The sequence below is a fragment of the Rhinopithecus roxellana genome, chromosome 8, assembly GCF_007565055.1.
Source record: "Rhinopithecus roxellana isolate Shanxi Qingling chromosome 8, ASM756505v1, whole genome shotgun sequence".
In the NCBI taxonomy this organism is placed as follows: domain Eukaryota; kingdom Metazoa; phylum Chordata; class Mammalia; order Primates; family Cercopithecidae; genus Rhinopithecus; species Rhinopithecus roxellana.
In genome coordinates this window covers 31,471,435-31,485,393 of record NC_044556.1, presented here as the reverse complement: position 1 = coordinate 31,485,393, position 13,959 = coordinate 31,471,435, and the positions used below count along the sequence as shown (strand labels likewise).

General features: G+C 46.4%; 1 protein-coding gene across 4 annotated transcripts in view; it reads right to left on the bottom strand.

Moving 5' to 3' along the window:
* Positions 1-13,959, bottom strand: part of KIAA1324 (KIAA1324 ortholog) — an 87,724-nt gene that overhangs the window by 17,043 nt on the left and 56,722 nt on the right. For 3 of the 4 annotated variants that reach the window (XM_010355341.2, XM_030937040.1, XM_030937041.1), the window contains exons 4-8: positions 9,208-9,355; positions 8,658-8,738; positions 7,965-8,070; positions 7,708-7,857; positions 1,675-1,763 (exon numbers count right to left, since the gene is read on the bottom strand). In XM_010355341.2, the coding sequence (XP_010353643.2) occupies positions 1,675-1,763; positions 7,708-7,857; positions 7,965-8,070; positions 8,658-8,738; positions 9,208-9,355 (574 nt within the window). The remainder of the gene's footprint in view (positions 1-1,674; positions 1,764-7,707; positions 7,858-7,964; positions 8,071-8,657; positions 8,739-9,207; positions 9,356-13,959) is intronic. The other variant, XM_010355356.2, reaches the window with a different exon arrangement.

Sequence of the window (13,959 nt, the reverse complement as noted above, 5' to 3'; positions counted from 1 at the left end):
GGGCCTTGGTGTGAGCCCAGAGAGGGAAGAGAATGGGGCAGAAGGGAGGAAAGACAGCCACATTCAGTCACAGGAGGGAGAAGAGGATTAATTGTCCGCCTTTTATTAGTGAGTCGGCTGAGACCAAGAAAATGAAAATAATGTTTACAACGTCATACAGAATTCCAGACACCACAGAACTGAGTCTAAGGTGCAACTGACAAGACACAGCCATTCTCTCTTGGCTGCTGGGGAAGGGGATGATGCCCCAAATATGTGGGGGAGGTGGTGGTGGTAAGACATGACCATGCAAAATATTCATTGTTAAGGACCAGACTTTAACCCACGCTTAGTTAGGAAAAGGAGAATTCAGCCAGCCGCCCAGTCAGCAAATATTTATGCACCTAAGAGCCAAGCATCATGCTTAGTGCTGAGTACAGAATTCCCAGCTCCTAGTTCTATCCCCTTGAGAATCTCTGGCTTACAGACAGCTCAGCCAGATCCTTCTCCGTGCACCCTCAAGCCCTTCCCTGCTCACTTACACTGTTTCTCCACCCACCAGGCCCAGCCACCGCCTCCTCTCCTGCTGTGTCCGCTGCCTGGAAAACTCCATGGTTCCTCCCTCATCTCCTTCAGGTCTCTGCTCAAATGTCAGCTCCTCAGAGAGGACATCCCTACCCTTCTAAAATAGCGGCACTACCCTCCGTCATTCTCTCTCTTCTAATCCTGGTTTATTTTTTTCCTTTCTACCACTTACTACCATTTGCTATATTATACAGCCATATGTTGTCTATTATCTCCCTCTCCACTCCCTCCCCAGCAAGACTTAAGCTCTGTAAAGGCTAGATGCTCCCTCAGTTTTGTTAAGTGATGCATACCTAGCACCTAGCACCTCGCGCCGTGCCTGGCACGGAGTTCCTCCTTGATAAATATTTGTTGACTGATGAACAAATGGCCACCTCTGAGAGACTTTCTCTGCCGCCCCCACCCCATGTCCTGGTCGCTCCTCCTCTGGGCTCCCTCAGTTCCCTGCACATCCCTCTGGTTGCCTTGACTGGGCCTGTTTTTCTCCTCTCTCCAGCCTCCCATACAGGACTGTGAGCTCCCTGGGGGCAGGAGCTTGTTTTAGTCATTTCTGACTCCCCGGCCTATAGTGCCAGGTCTGACACATCAGTCAGCCTCAAAAAGTGCTTGCTGACTCAGTGACAGTGTGGACTAGGAGGAGGGAAAGTTCTTTTCTGAAGCAGAAAGCCTGGAGGAAAGAGAAGCAACAGAAACGGAACAAGTCAAACCATAGGCAGGAATCCATTCCCAGTGCCAGTCCACAAAAGCAGTGCCGAGGGGGCGAGCCTGAAGAGCCCTGGGAGGACATTGTGCACGGACAGGCGGGTTCTGCCCGGAGTAACTCAGCAAATAGAAGAAACCAAGCAAGAGAGAATGAAGTGGGTTTTTGAAACAGAACATAACGTGCATAAACTGTGAAACAGATGCCGCAAAAACAGTTTCTGACCAGAAAATGAATGAAGAGGTCTTGTTTTGACCCCACCCCACCTAGCCCTAGGATCACCTTGAAGGCCTGTGGAGTTTTAACTGGTGCCAATGTCATTGACCACTGAAGCTCCAAATGGTGGCAAAGCTCAGGGAGTGGGAGACAGTCCATCTGGGGCTAAGGGGTTCCAAGACTGTGTTACCCACCTGTCCGTTGGCATCACAGGCTGTGTGTGTGCGGAAATAATCTTTGTCTGTGCAAGCTGGGCGCACGCTACAGGAAGAGGATCCTTTCTCTAAATTGCCAAAGCAAGAAGAAATATTTGGAGTTACATAAGAAAGTTGAGCTCCTGGCCTCTTCATGGCCCTGTAACTCCCAAGCCCCTGGGTGCACTGCCATACAGATATTGCCGGAAGTAGAAAATCCTGCACACTCACCCTTCCCCTTGCCTCAATAGTGTCATTTCCAGTTCCCCAACCCTGCTCAGGCTTCCCTTTGCACCTCTTCCAGGTGCTGATGAGAAACCACTGTTTGCCGCTCCCCCTCTCCCGCCCCATGGGGCAGGGGATGGAGAAGTGGCCTGGTCAAAGGACCAGCAAGGAGGGTAGATGGAGACAGCCTCTTGCAGGTTAACCACTGCCAACCCAAGTTCCCTGAAACCTGGGGAGGTTCAGAAAGTTCACCATCTTCCAGGTCCCTTAGTGTCGACCGTGGGTGTGGTTTTTCTACTCCTGAAGTGTTGAAGTAAAACATGACTTTGCTTTCATACTCATTCCAAGTCTTTCTATGAATGTTCTAATATATGCCTAGAATGAAGGCCTTCCACCTTGGAAATTTCCTTTTCTTTATGCAACCATTCTACACAAATCAGGTTTGTAATTTCCTTGGACTCCACCTAACACACAAGGTTCTTCCCACTTGCCTCAACCCAAGCATCCCAACACTATTATTATTATTATTATTATTATTATTATTATTAAGATGAAGTTTCACTCTTGTCGTCCAGGCTGGAGTGCAATGGTGTGATCTTGGCTCACTACAACCTCCGCCTCCCAGGTTCAAGCGATTCTCCTGCCTCAGCCTCTCGAGTAGCTGGAATTACAGGCATGAGCCACCATGCCCGGCTAGTTTTGTATTTTTGGTAGAGACGGGGTTTCTCCATGTTGGTCAGGCTGGTATTGTGATGTGCCCTCCTTGACCTCCCAAAGTGCTGGGATTACAGGTGTGAGCCACCGCACCTGGACTCTTTATTGTTATTTTATTGTTGCTATTTTTTAGAGACAGAGTCTTGTTCTGTTGCTGAGGCCGAACTGCAGTGGTGCAATCTTAGCTCACTGCAGCCTGAAACTCCTGGGCTCAAGTGATCCTCCGGCCTCCCGCACTGGCCCAACACTATCTTTAACTCTTGATTTATACCTAATGAAAAATGTTAACTGCTGGGCATGGTGGCTCATGCCTGTAATCCCAACACTTTAGGATCTCTTGAGCCCAGGAATTCAAGACCAGCCTGGGCAACATGGCAAACCCTTCCTCCACAAAAAATACAAAAATTAGCCAGGCATGGTGGTGCAGGCCTATAGTCCCAGCTACTTGATGCTGAGGCAGGAGAATCGCATGAGCCCAGGAGGTTGAGGCTGCAGTGAGCCATGATCATGCCATTGCATTCCAGCCTGGGCAATAGAGAGAGACTCAGAAAGGAAGGAAGGAAGGGAGGGAGGGAGGGAGGGAGGGAAAGAAAGAAACAGAAAAATGTGAACTATCAGTTTTCTTCTACTGTCTGAATGTTCTCCTCAAGTCTGTGTTAGCTCTGTGCTAACCCTTGAACATCTGGATAGCGGGAACTACGTCTATGAATCTCTATTCATTATTTATTTATTTATTTATTTGTTTATTCTTCCCATCACATGGGTTTGTTTTCTTTTTTCTCTCTCTCTTTCTTTTTTTTTTCTTTTTTTCTTTTGGTAGAGACAGAGTCTCGCTATGTTGCCCAAGCTGGTCTTGAGCTCTTGGCTTCGAGCAATTCTCCGGCCTCAGCCTCCCAAAGTGCTGAGATTATAGGCATGAGCCATTGTGCTTGACTCTCTCTTCAAAGCAGTGGGTTTAACTTGTTTTGAATTTAAAAATTCTTTTTAAAATTTGAAAAAAAGAGATGTTTCTCTCTACCTAGAGCAAGATGCATAATTCAGCACAGAGGGACCCGTGGACTCCTGCTTTTGACTGACTTGGCCAGGAACAATGTGGGGAGGGAGAGAGGCTGAAAACATGGGGAGGTGCCAATTCCTAGGTCTAGAAAAGTACAAGTTATGTGTTAGAAAATGCATTCTGCACCAAGACCTTTCTCTGCTTGTCAAATATTTGCCCAACCTGACATCCTAGCTCTGGGATTTAGCAAAAATGGCTCAGCTGTTTACACACTGATCTCTGTTAAGGTGGTTTTAATAAATGATTAATCAAGATGCTGAGACTGACCTCCTTTCCCAGCTTGGGTTTCATCAAGGTGTTTAAATTGGATGCCAGTCAAGTTTGGAAGATGGGCCTCTATGTTTGGTTGAGGGAGTGAAAAGTGACTTAAGTAGGATTGGCCCTGGGCAAAACTGGAAGAAGATAAAGTTTATCTCAGGGGCTCCAACTACTCTTTCTGCACCTGCCTCCTCCTTTCAATATCCTCCCACCCTGCCCCCTGCCTCCAGGAGTACAATGTTCTCACTGGGATCTGTTTTATAAACTAAAACATTTCTCCTGAGGGTTTCGGTACTGAATGGACACCGGCAACTGACAGGCACTCAGAATATATTTGTAAATGCATGGACCTTCTGTCACTCCCTGCACACACAGTCTATCATAGGCTATCATCAGAGTCTCCCTGCATTCTCCCAGTCTCTCACTGACCCTGTATTCTGGAAGAGTCAAGTCTCAGAGAAACATGACTCTCTTTGTACCCCAAGATGGTGAAGTTGTCAACAAGTTGACCATGTTCCTCATAGTAAAAACTCACTGGTCAGGTGAGGTGGCTCACGCCTGTAATCCCAACACTTTGGGAGGCCAAGGCAGGTGGATCATCTGAGGTCAGGAGCTCAAGACCAGACTGGCCAAGATGGTGAAACCCTGTCTCTACTAAAAATGGAAAAAATTAGCCGGGCGTGGTGGTGGGCGCCTGTAATCCTAGTTACTCAGGAGGCTGAGGCAGGAGAATCACTCGAACCGGGAAGGCAGAGGTTGCAGTGAGCTGAGATTGTGCCATTGCACTCCAGCTTGGGCAAGAAGAGGGAAACTCCATTTCAGGAAAAAAGAAAGAAAAAGAAAGAAAGAGAGAGAGAGAGAGAGGAAGGAAGGAAGGAAGGAAGGAAGGAAGGAAGGAAGGAAGGAAGGAAGGAAGGAAGGAAGGAAGGAAGGAAGGAAGGAAAGAAGAAAAAACTCACTTCTCAGTCAATGGGGCACATTGAGAAATCAGTGGCAGAAGGAAAATAGATTCCAAGAATTCAGACTCCCAACCTAATGCTTTTATAACATCACTCTGGATAAAAATCAGCTTACATAGAGTTGATCAAAACACTCCTATGCAGTTTTACTAGAACCACCTTGCCATTCAAACCCTTGCCCAACTGCTGGACCAGTAAAGGGAGCCAGAGATTTAGACTAAGAAAGGTTGCTGTTGATAGAAGCAGAGTGGGGAAGAGGAATAAAAAATGCAAGTGGAAAAACAGGGATCTAGACTTACAGATAAAAACTTCCCCCAAGACCTAAAGATGTCTGTTTTGGTTGAAAACTACACCCATTTGGCAAGATCTGTGTAGGTGAATATGACTTTTGTGTTAGGAATAGTGTAGAAACAAGCAATTTACAAGGTCAGTGGCTGGTCTTGGCTGAGCAAACACATACTTCAACATCTGTGTGAAGTTTGGCATGTCTTTGTAGGGACAGGTGGGTCTGTCTGAGAGAGGGCCTCGTGCTGGGTTTACATTTAAACTGTGTAAGAAAGGAAAAGTAGAATAGTTGTGTTTCCAGGGAAAAAGATGGGACTGTTTCTCTCTCCCTTCTTGTTTGTTTCAGAACCTGTCTTGGAGACTGGCCCTCATACCAATGTCTGGACTGCCTGAGCAGAAAGTCATCCGCTGGCACTGCCCATCTCACACCAGAGCCTCGATACCCCCTGGAACTCCCTCAAATGACCACGTCCTATTTTTCAAATTGGAATGCTTTAGGAAGCTATCCTCAAACTGTAAAAACAGGCTGCTTCCAGCTGTCCCCTTACTTTCCCTCAAAGCAGTGGTTTGCAAATTGTGTTCTGAGGAACCCTAGATTTCCCAAAATGCCTGATTGGACTTCAACGAATGCTCTCAGGCTGATACAAGATTGTAATTTGCATCTTTAGACCTTGTTATCAAAATGTTTTTGTTCCTCAATATAGCCTCATGAAATTAACTTTGATAATAATTGTTATATGTTAACATGTATAAATTTATACGTTTTAACTCTACCGTATCTACTGTTTATATTATAATCTTTTTTTTTTTTTTTTTTTTTGAGACTGAGTCTTGCTCTGTCACCCAGGCTGGAGTGCAGTAGTGCGATCTCAACTCACTGCAACCTCCACCTCCCGGGTTCAAGTGATTCTCCAGCCTCAGCCTTCCGAGTAGCTGGAATTACAGGCACATGCCCCTACGCCCAGCTAATTTTTGTGTTTTTAGTAGAGACGGGGTTTTGCCATGTTGGCCAGGCTAGTCTTGAACTCCTGATCTCAAGTGATTCCCCTGCCTTGGCCTCCCAAAGTGCTGGGATTACAGGTGAGAGCCACCACCCCTGGACTATATTATAATCTTATACAATGTTTCACTTAAAATTTCACCACTGGCCAGGTGCGGTGGCTCACACCTGTAATCCTAGCACTTTGGGAGGCCGAGGTGGGCAGATTACCTGAGGTTGGGAGTTCGAGACCAGTCTGGTCAACATGGTGAAACCCCATCTCTACTAAAAATACAAAATTAGCCAGGCGTGGTAGCACATTCCTGTAATCACAGCTACTTGGGAGGCTGAGGCAGGAAAATTGCTTGAACCCAGGAGGCGGAGGTTGTGGTGAGCCGAGATCATGCCATTGCATTCCAGCACTCCAGCCTGGGCAACAAGAGTGAAACTCCATCTCAAAAATAAATAAATAAATAAATATAAATATAAATATAAATATAAATATAAATATAAATATAAATAAAAATTCACCACTTAAAAAATGACTGGACCGGGCACAGTGTCTCATGTCTGTAATCCCAGCACTTTGGAAGACCGAGGCAGGAGGATCACTTTGAGGCCTGAAGTTCGAGACCAGCCTGGGCAACACAGTGAGACCCTATTTCTACAACAGCAACAAAAAGATTGCAACCCTTTCCTTAGCTTTCCTAACCCCTCTAGCTCTAAGCTGCTTTTTCCTTTTGACATGACACCATGGCACTTTTTACCATCCCACATACTATATAATGTATTATATATGTGTCATCTATTTCTTTTTGTTTATTGTCTCTCTTCCCCACACCCCCGAATGTAAACCCCATAAAAACAGGGAACTCTGTCTGTTTTGCTCTGATGTAGCCCAAGTACATAGAATAGGGCCTGGTGGACAGGAGAGGCTCAATATTTATTGAATGATTCATTTTTATTTCATTTTTTTAGAGACAGGGTCTCACTCTGTCACCCAGGCTATAGAGCGGTGGTGCGATCATGGCTCACTGAAGCCTCAACCTCCCAGGCCCAATTGATCTTCCTGGTTCGACCTCCCAAAGTGCTGGGATTATAGGCTCACAGCTTGAGAGGCTGAGGCAGGAGGATCACTTAAGCCCAGGAGTTCAAGACCAGCCTGGGCAACTAGCAAGACCTCTGTCTCTATAAAAATAAAAACAAATAATGAGATGGGTGTGGTGGGGCACGCCTGTAGTCTTAGCTACTCAGGAGACTGAGGCGGGAGGATTGCTGGAAATGGGGAGTTTGAGGCTGCAGTGAGCCATGATTGCACCACAGTACTCCAGCCTGGGTGATAAAGTGAGATCCTATCTCAAAAAAAAAAAAAAAAAAAAAGACAAAGTGATTAATGGATATATGGATTGGCAAGAGTATTCCAGGATCCAGAAAGGAAGGGTTTAAGAATCATCATCCTCAGCTTGACCAGAAGATGGCTCTATTCCCTGGTTTCTCCTTGTGTGTTTTGGTGGTACCCTCTATCTCCAAACTCCTCCCACCCTCAGAAACATCACCTGAGTATTTGTCAGGGTCACACTGGTGGCAAGAAGTTTCTCCTTTATTTGAATAAGAGTTGGCTGGACAAAGTTTGCAGAAAGAGGAGCCCTTTTTGGATGCATACGTGCCGGGTTTGCAGGGGAAGCATTCTGAAGTGTAGGCCACCCCTAGGGAGGAGGAAGAGCCAGAAAAGCAAGGATTCAGCCTGGAGACTGAGTCCCCAGGAGACTGCAAAGTCAAGAGCCCAGGGAGTCAGTAACCCTGGTCTCAGTACCTGTTATGGCGATGTTTCTCACCAGCACAGGCTTGGATACTTTGGACCATACCGAGAAGGCTGTGGTTCTCCAATAGAGGACATTATTGCCTCGATTTAGCTCCACCTAAAAACCACAAACAGGAGTGTTCGTTCATCACAGAGAGAAATCTCGTTAATCTGTCGGTATAGCCTCTTGTTGGGACGACTCCTCTTACTAACTGCATGGTAATGCTTCTTCTTCTGACCCTCTTCCTCCTTGTCCTCAGCTCTGCCCTTCCTCCCAACTTAGCACAGCTCCTCTCTCTTTCTCAGCCTCCTCTTACAACCCTTCCACTGCTCCCTGGATCACATATACCATGAGCATCTCTTATGGTGAGACCAGTAAAGAGACCTGAGGATCCTGACAATAGGGTGACTGGCACTCCCTCATTCTTCTGTGGTTTTGCAGGAGACAGCCCCCCTCCCCAGAAGGCCCAGTCTTAAAGCTGAAAAGCTGCTGGTCTTTGGAGTCAAGCCATAGAAGCGACAAGTCAGCTCCCACCCATATTCTGTCAATGCTAGAGGACAGCAACTACAGCATCTTCATCATATCACACTCCTGCCCTCCAGGGACATCAGGGTGGAGGCTCAGACTGGGAGGAAGCACTCTCTGACGAAGGCCCCTGGGTCCCTTTTCTGGGATCTCTGGGAGAAGGCTGGTGTGATACTCACACTGTGGAATTCCCATCCTTTCTCTGTGGTCTTCATCCACCTGGAGTCATCTGCATTGGGCTGGCACTGGTCATTCTGAACCTGACATAAAAGAGTTTGGAACCAGAGTCTCAGCTTTCTAAGGAAATAGATATCTTTCCCCACGTTGCACCAGTCCTCCAGAGGGCCCTTCTTTATATGGGAAGAGTTGCCAATTTCCTTTAGGGACTGAGCTCAAAACATATGAGCCTCAAAGTAGGGCAGGAATTAGTCACATACACAAAATGAGCATTGACACCAAAGAAATAACTTGTAACTCAAATATGCTGTTTTCATGTCTGAGCTGGATAAAACACTTAGAAATCTCCCAGACAACTCTTCCCCCGAGTCCTTTCACTTTTGCCTTTTCTCCTTGCCTCCTGGGGCCTCAGCTCATTTTGCCCACAGCTCTCTCCAGAGGGAAAACAACAGTGATTTCCCAAGCAGGGCTACACTCACGATGGATTCCTCAAATGGATCTGAGCCCCAGAGAGACTTTAGCTCCCACCCTCCACCTTGGCCAGGGGCTTACAAAAAACTCAAAGATGATGCTGGAGTCTGGGTAGTAGTATTCGAAGTTAACGGTGCCGGATTGCTTCAGGTTGACGGCGTACATCAGTGTGGCTGTGCATTCGTCCGTGTTGGAGGCGATGTAGTCGCCCTGGGGAACCCACTTGGACCTGTGAAGGAACAGGAACCAGGTTTATAGGCAGGAGCACAGCCCACCAGGCTTTGTGCCGTGTGCAGGTCTCATGTTCTGCTGGGTCTTTGGGAATTTTCAGGCTTGTGATTCACAAACTGAAACTTGGACCTGAAAATGCTCAGTGAAGAAAGACAAAAGAAGCTCTCAGGTAGGTCAAGGACCTGGAGTGCAGCTAAGAAGAGGAAGGCAGACAGATGAGGAAGACAAGCAGGCTTGCCTCCACATTGTGCAGAACTACCTGGGATACGGGTGGCAGGTGAAGTTGGGGAGGGATAACTTTTTTTTTTTTGAGGCAGAGTCTTGCTCTGTCTCCCAGGCTGGAGTGCAGTGACGTGGCCTCAGCTCTCCGCAACCTCTGCCTCCCGGGTTCAAGTGATTTTCCTGTCTCAGCCTCCCGAGTAGCTCGGATTACTGGCATGCACCACCACACCCGGCTAATTTCTGTAATTTTTTTTAGTAGAGACAAGTTTTCACCATGTTGGCCAGCCTGGTCTCGAACTCCTGACCTCAAGTGATCCACCCACCTCGGCCTCCCAAAAGGCTGGGATTACAGGCGTGAGCCACTGCACCCACTCAGGGAGGGGTGACATTTATTGGTTGCATACTACCTCCAGGCATTGCACTACGTGATTTATATTCATGATTTATTTTCATCAATAAGAGGAAATGTTTTTCCTGTTTAAGAGATGATGAAACTGGGGCTTGGAGAGTGCCAAGCCCAATATTATGAAGCCAGCGAGTGGCAGGGCTGAGATCCGGTCTGCCAAACTCTAAAGCTGTCAAATAACTCAGTAGACACAGACATTCTTCAGAACTCAGACATCCACCCAGTCTAGTCTACCTGTTTTTCCAGAAATGTCTACTATAAAGATGCCACATGTAAATGGTTTTTATGGAAAGGGGGAGGGCCAGAGAACCCCGGAGACAGCCGACCTGGTCATGTCTGTTTTGTCTCCTAAATATGTGTTCACTCTATCCACCCTGTCCACGGGCTGTCCCTGTGCTCACCACCACAACATCTATGAACTAGCCCCCAAACTTGTCTCCCTGAAGCCAGTCCCGCATCCTCCTAGCCCTCTTCATGCTGCAGCCCAGCAGACAGATCCTCCAGAATAAACATCTGACCATGGCACTCCCTTGCTTCAAATTAAAATCCCTGGGACTGACTCTCTGTGGCCCTTAGGATAGGGTACAGATTCCTGATGCACTCTTTATACTCCAACTCTATGACATTTCTTTCAATTCCTCTGCCAAACTTTCTCTTACCTCTGGGCCTCCTGACATCCTCTTCCCTCTTCCTGGAACAAACTTCCTCCTCTCTCTCTCAGTTTAACTCCTACACTGTCTTAAATGCCACTTAATCTAAAAAGTCTTCCTTGATTCTATCTGCTTCTGCTATGGGTGCCCTTAGTTCTCTTTGCTCCCCTTCTCGTAGCCATAATCCCATGATATTTTATTTATTTTTAGTATATTATGAAATATTTAAGACCTATACAATGGTATAATGAACATTCACCGACCCACCACCCTGCTTAAGAAATTCAACACAGCAGAAGCCTCTGTGTACCCTCCGCTAACCTCATCTGAGCCTTTTCCTGGAACACACTGCCTTCCCCACTGCCAAGTGACCACTTTCCTGAATCTGGTGTTTAACATGTGCATGCGATTTTCTACATATATGTATCTCTAAACAATAAACTGTATGGTAGTGCTTCGCATGTTTTAAAGCTTCACATAAATGGTATTATATTTATAGGCTCTGAAACTCGCTTTGGGAAGGGAGGGACTTCAATATACTAACTGTGAGATTCATCCATATTCACACATCCAGCTCTTCTGGCTTCATCTTTACTACTGCATAACATTCCTTTGCATGATTCTACCATATTTATTTGTGCATTACTTTGATGGACATTTGGATTGTTTGCAGTTTCGTGTGCACATTCTGCTGTGTTCCTGTCTCCTTAGGCACATGTCTGAGTAGAATGCCTGGGAGGAGAACTGTATGTGAGCCTCCCATTTACCAGAGACTGCTGCACTGTTCCTGTTGCTCCACATCCTCTCCAAATTTGAAACTGTCAGACCTTAAAATCGTTGCCAATATTATGTGAGGGAAGAGATCAAATTTACCTTGCTCACTAAAGTATTCCCAGTACCAGTCTGGGCCTGGCACATAGTGGGGACTTGCGGGGTTAAAGAGCTGAACGTGGAAACAGGTAATCAAAGACCATCACACTATTGCACTGTTTTGCCTGAGACCAGCCCAGGTTTCCAGTTGCTTGGTAATGGTCAGTTGGGTGGGCATGGTGGCTCATGCCTGTAATCCCAACACTTTGGGAGGCTGAGGCAGGGATCACCTGAGGTCAGGGGTTCAAGACCATGGAGACCAGCCTGACCAATATGGTGAAACCCCATTTCTACCAAAAATGCAAAAATTAGCTGGGTGTGGTGGTGCATGCCTGTAATCCCAGCTACTCAGGAGGCTGAGGCAGGAGAATCACTTGAACCCAGAAGGCGGAGGCTGCAGTGAACCGAGATCATGCCATTGCACTCCAGCCTGGGTGATAAAGCGAGACTCCATCTCAAAATAACACTACTACTACTAATAATAGTAATAGCCAGTTAAAGGATTCTCAGATTAGCCCACAGATTTCCCCGTGTTTGCCAGAATAATATGGTTATTTTCAGCTCTTTGACAGTCAGTGTTATTCTCAAAACGAAAACATATAACATGAGCTCATCCAAAATATCCCAGCTAACCTAACAGCATTGACTTCTCCTTGTGGAGAGAGATAACCTTTAATGCTCATGTGCTCAATGATGTCAGCTATAAATAACTCTTGAAGTTTGATGAATAATTAAAAAGATGCCATAAGTGGGTTACATTTGCAAAATGCATCACAATTCTGATTTTTGTCAGAGTTGCCCCTGGTGAAGACATTTCATATTCAATAATAACAACATGTTTTGATTGATTTCTAGTGTCAGGCATCGCTCTAAATTCTTTACAAGTATCATCTCATCGATCCTTACCTCAACCTATTAGAGTACTATTTTTACCATCCTTTGTAGAATGAAGAAACTGAAGCCCAGAAGTGCTTAGGAAACTTACCCTAGGTCATCCAGTTGTGATCTGCATATAATGTTTTTCATTTTTAATGTTTACATTTATCTCTCATTCTTGTTTCACTGTCACAGTCTTTGAGCGTCTGCTCAATCTTTTCCACTAATATATGACATTTTTTCTATTGCTCCCACGTCACTCCTGTTCCCTTAGCTTATGCTAGTCTCTGATCTCAGACTGTTGCCAGTACCTTAGCCCTGGGACATCAACCCACCACCCATGGAGGATCCCTGAAGGCTCAGGATCCTGCCATGGAGATTCCATTCAGCTGTTTTGTCACCAATTATTTATTTTGTCTATTTTGGGCCAGACACTATGTTAGATGCTGGAGACACAGTGATGAACAAGACAAGTATGATCCTTTCCCGCTTGGGGCTTGCATTCGCTTTCTAGTTGAGGAGACAGCAGCTTAACTAATCACACAATCACATAGGAATGACTGTGATAAGTGCCACTGGAGAAATGCAGGATGATAAAGAGCGTATAACAGGAGTCTATGGGGTCAGGGATGGTTTCTTTGAGGAAATGATTTTTAGGTAGAGACGTGAGGGCTAAGTAGGAGTCATAGAAGAGGGGACAGAGAGTCACATGTTCAAATGCCCTGAGGAGGGTAAGGAGTGCGATGGTCAGTGTGGCTGGAACACAGCAAGTGAAGACAGAAGGTACTTGGGAGAGGCTGGGGAAATGGGCAGAGGGCAGAGGGCAGGGCAGCAGGGCCCTGCAGGCTGTGGGAAGGTAGTGGACATTGTCCCAAAAGCAATTGGTAGCCATTGAATCTAGGGTTTTTAGCAGGAAATTATTGTGACTGGATTTAAGGAGATGAGGCTGGGTGTAGTGGCTCACACCTGTAATCCCAGTACTTTGGGAGGCTGAGGTGGAACGATCATTTAAGCCCAGGAGTTTGAGTCCAACCTGGGCAACGTACTGAGACCCTGTCTCTAGAAAAAATAAGAAGTTAGCCAGGTGTGGTGGCGTGTGCCTGCAGTCCCAGCTACGTGGGAGGTTGAGGTGGGAGGAAGGTTTTAGCCCGGGGAGGTTGAGGCTGCAGTGAGCTGTGATTGCGCCATTGCACTCCAGCCTGGGTGACAGAGTGAGACTTTGTTTCTAAAAAAAAAAAAAAAAGAAACAAAAGAAAAGAAAAAAAGAAAGATGAATCTGGCTCTTGCTGAGTGGACAGGCCTGGAGGAGGCTGGGAATGGAAGCAGGAGACCAGCTTGGAGTCTCTTGAGGCAGAGAGCAGGCAGGATTTGGGTAGTTGCACAGCTGAATAGGAAAGCCAAATACTTGCGCTCTAGGTATCAGCTCAATTATTGCCTTTCTGAGGGATGACAGGAAAACCACAAAAACCTCTCCAGATGGCCATTTCCTCTCCATTGAGGGAGAAATATCCTCTTCCTCCCTCCCAGGGATGTGGTGGGATGCCTTAAGATGCAGGCCCTGAAATAGTCCTGCCGTGG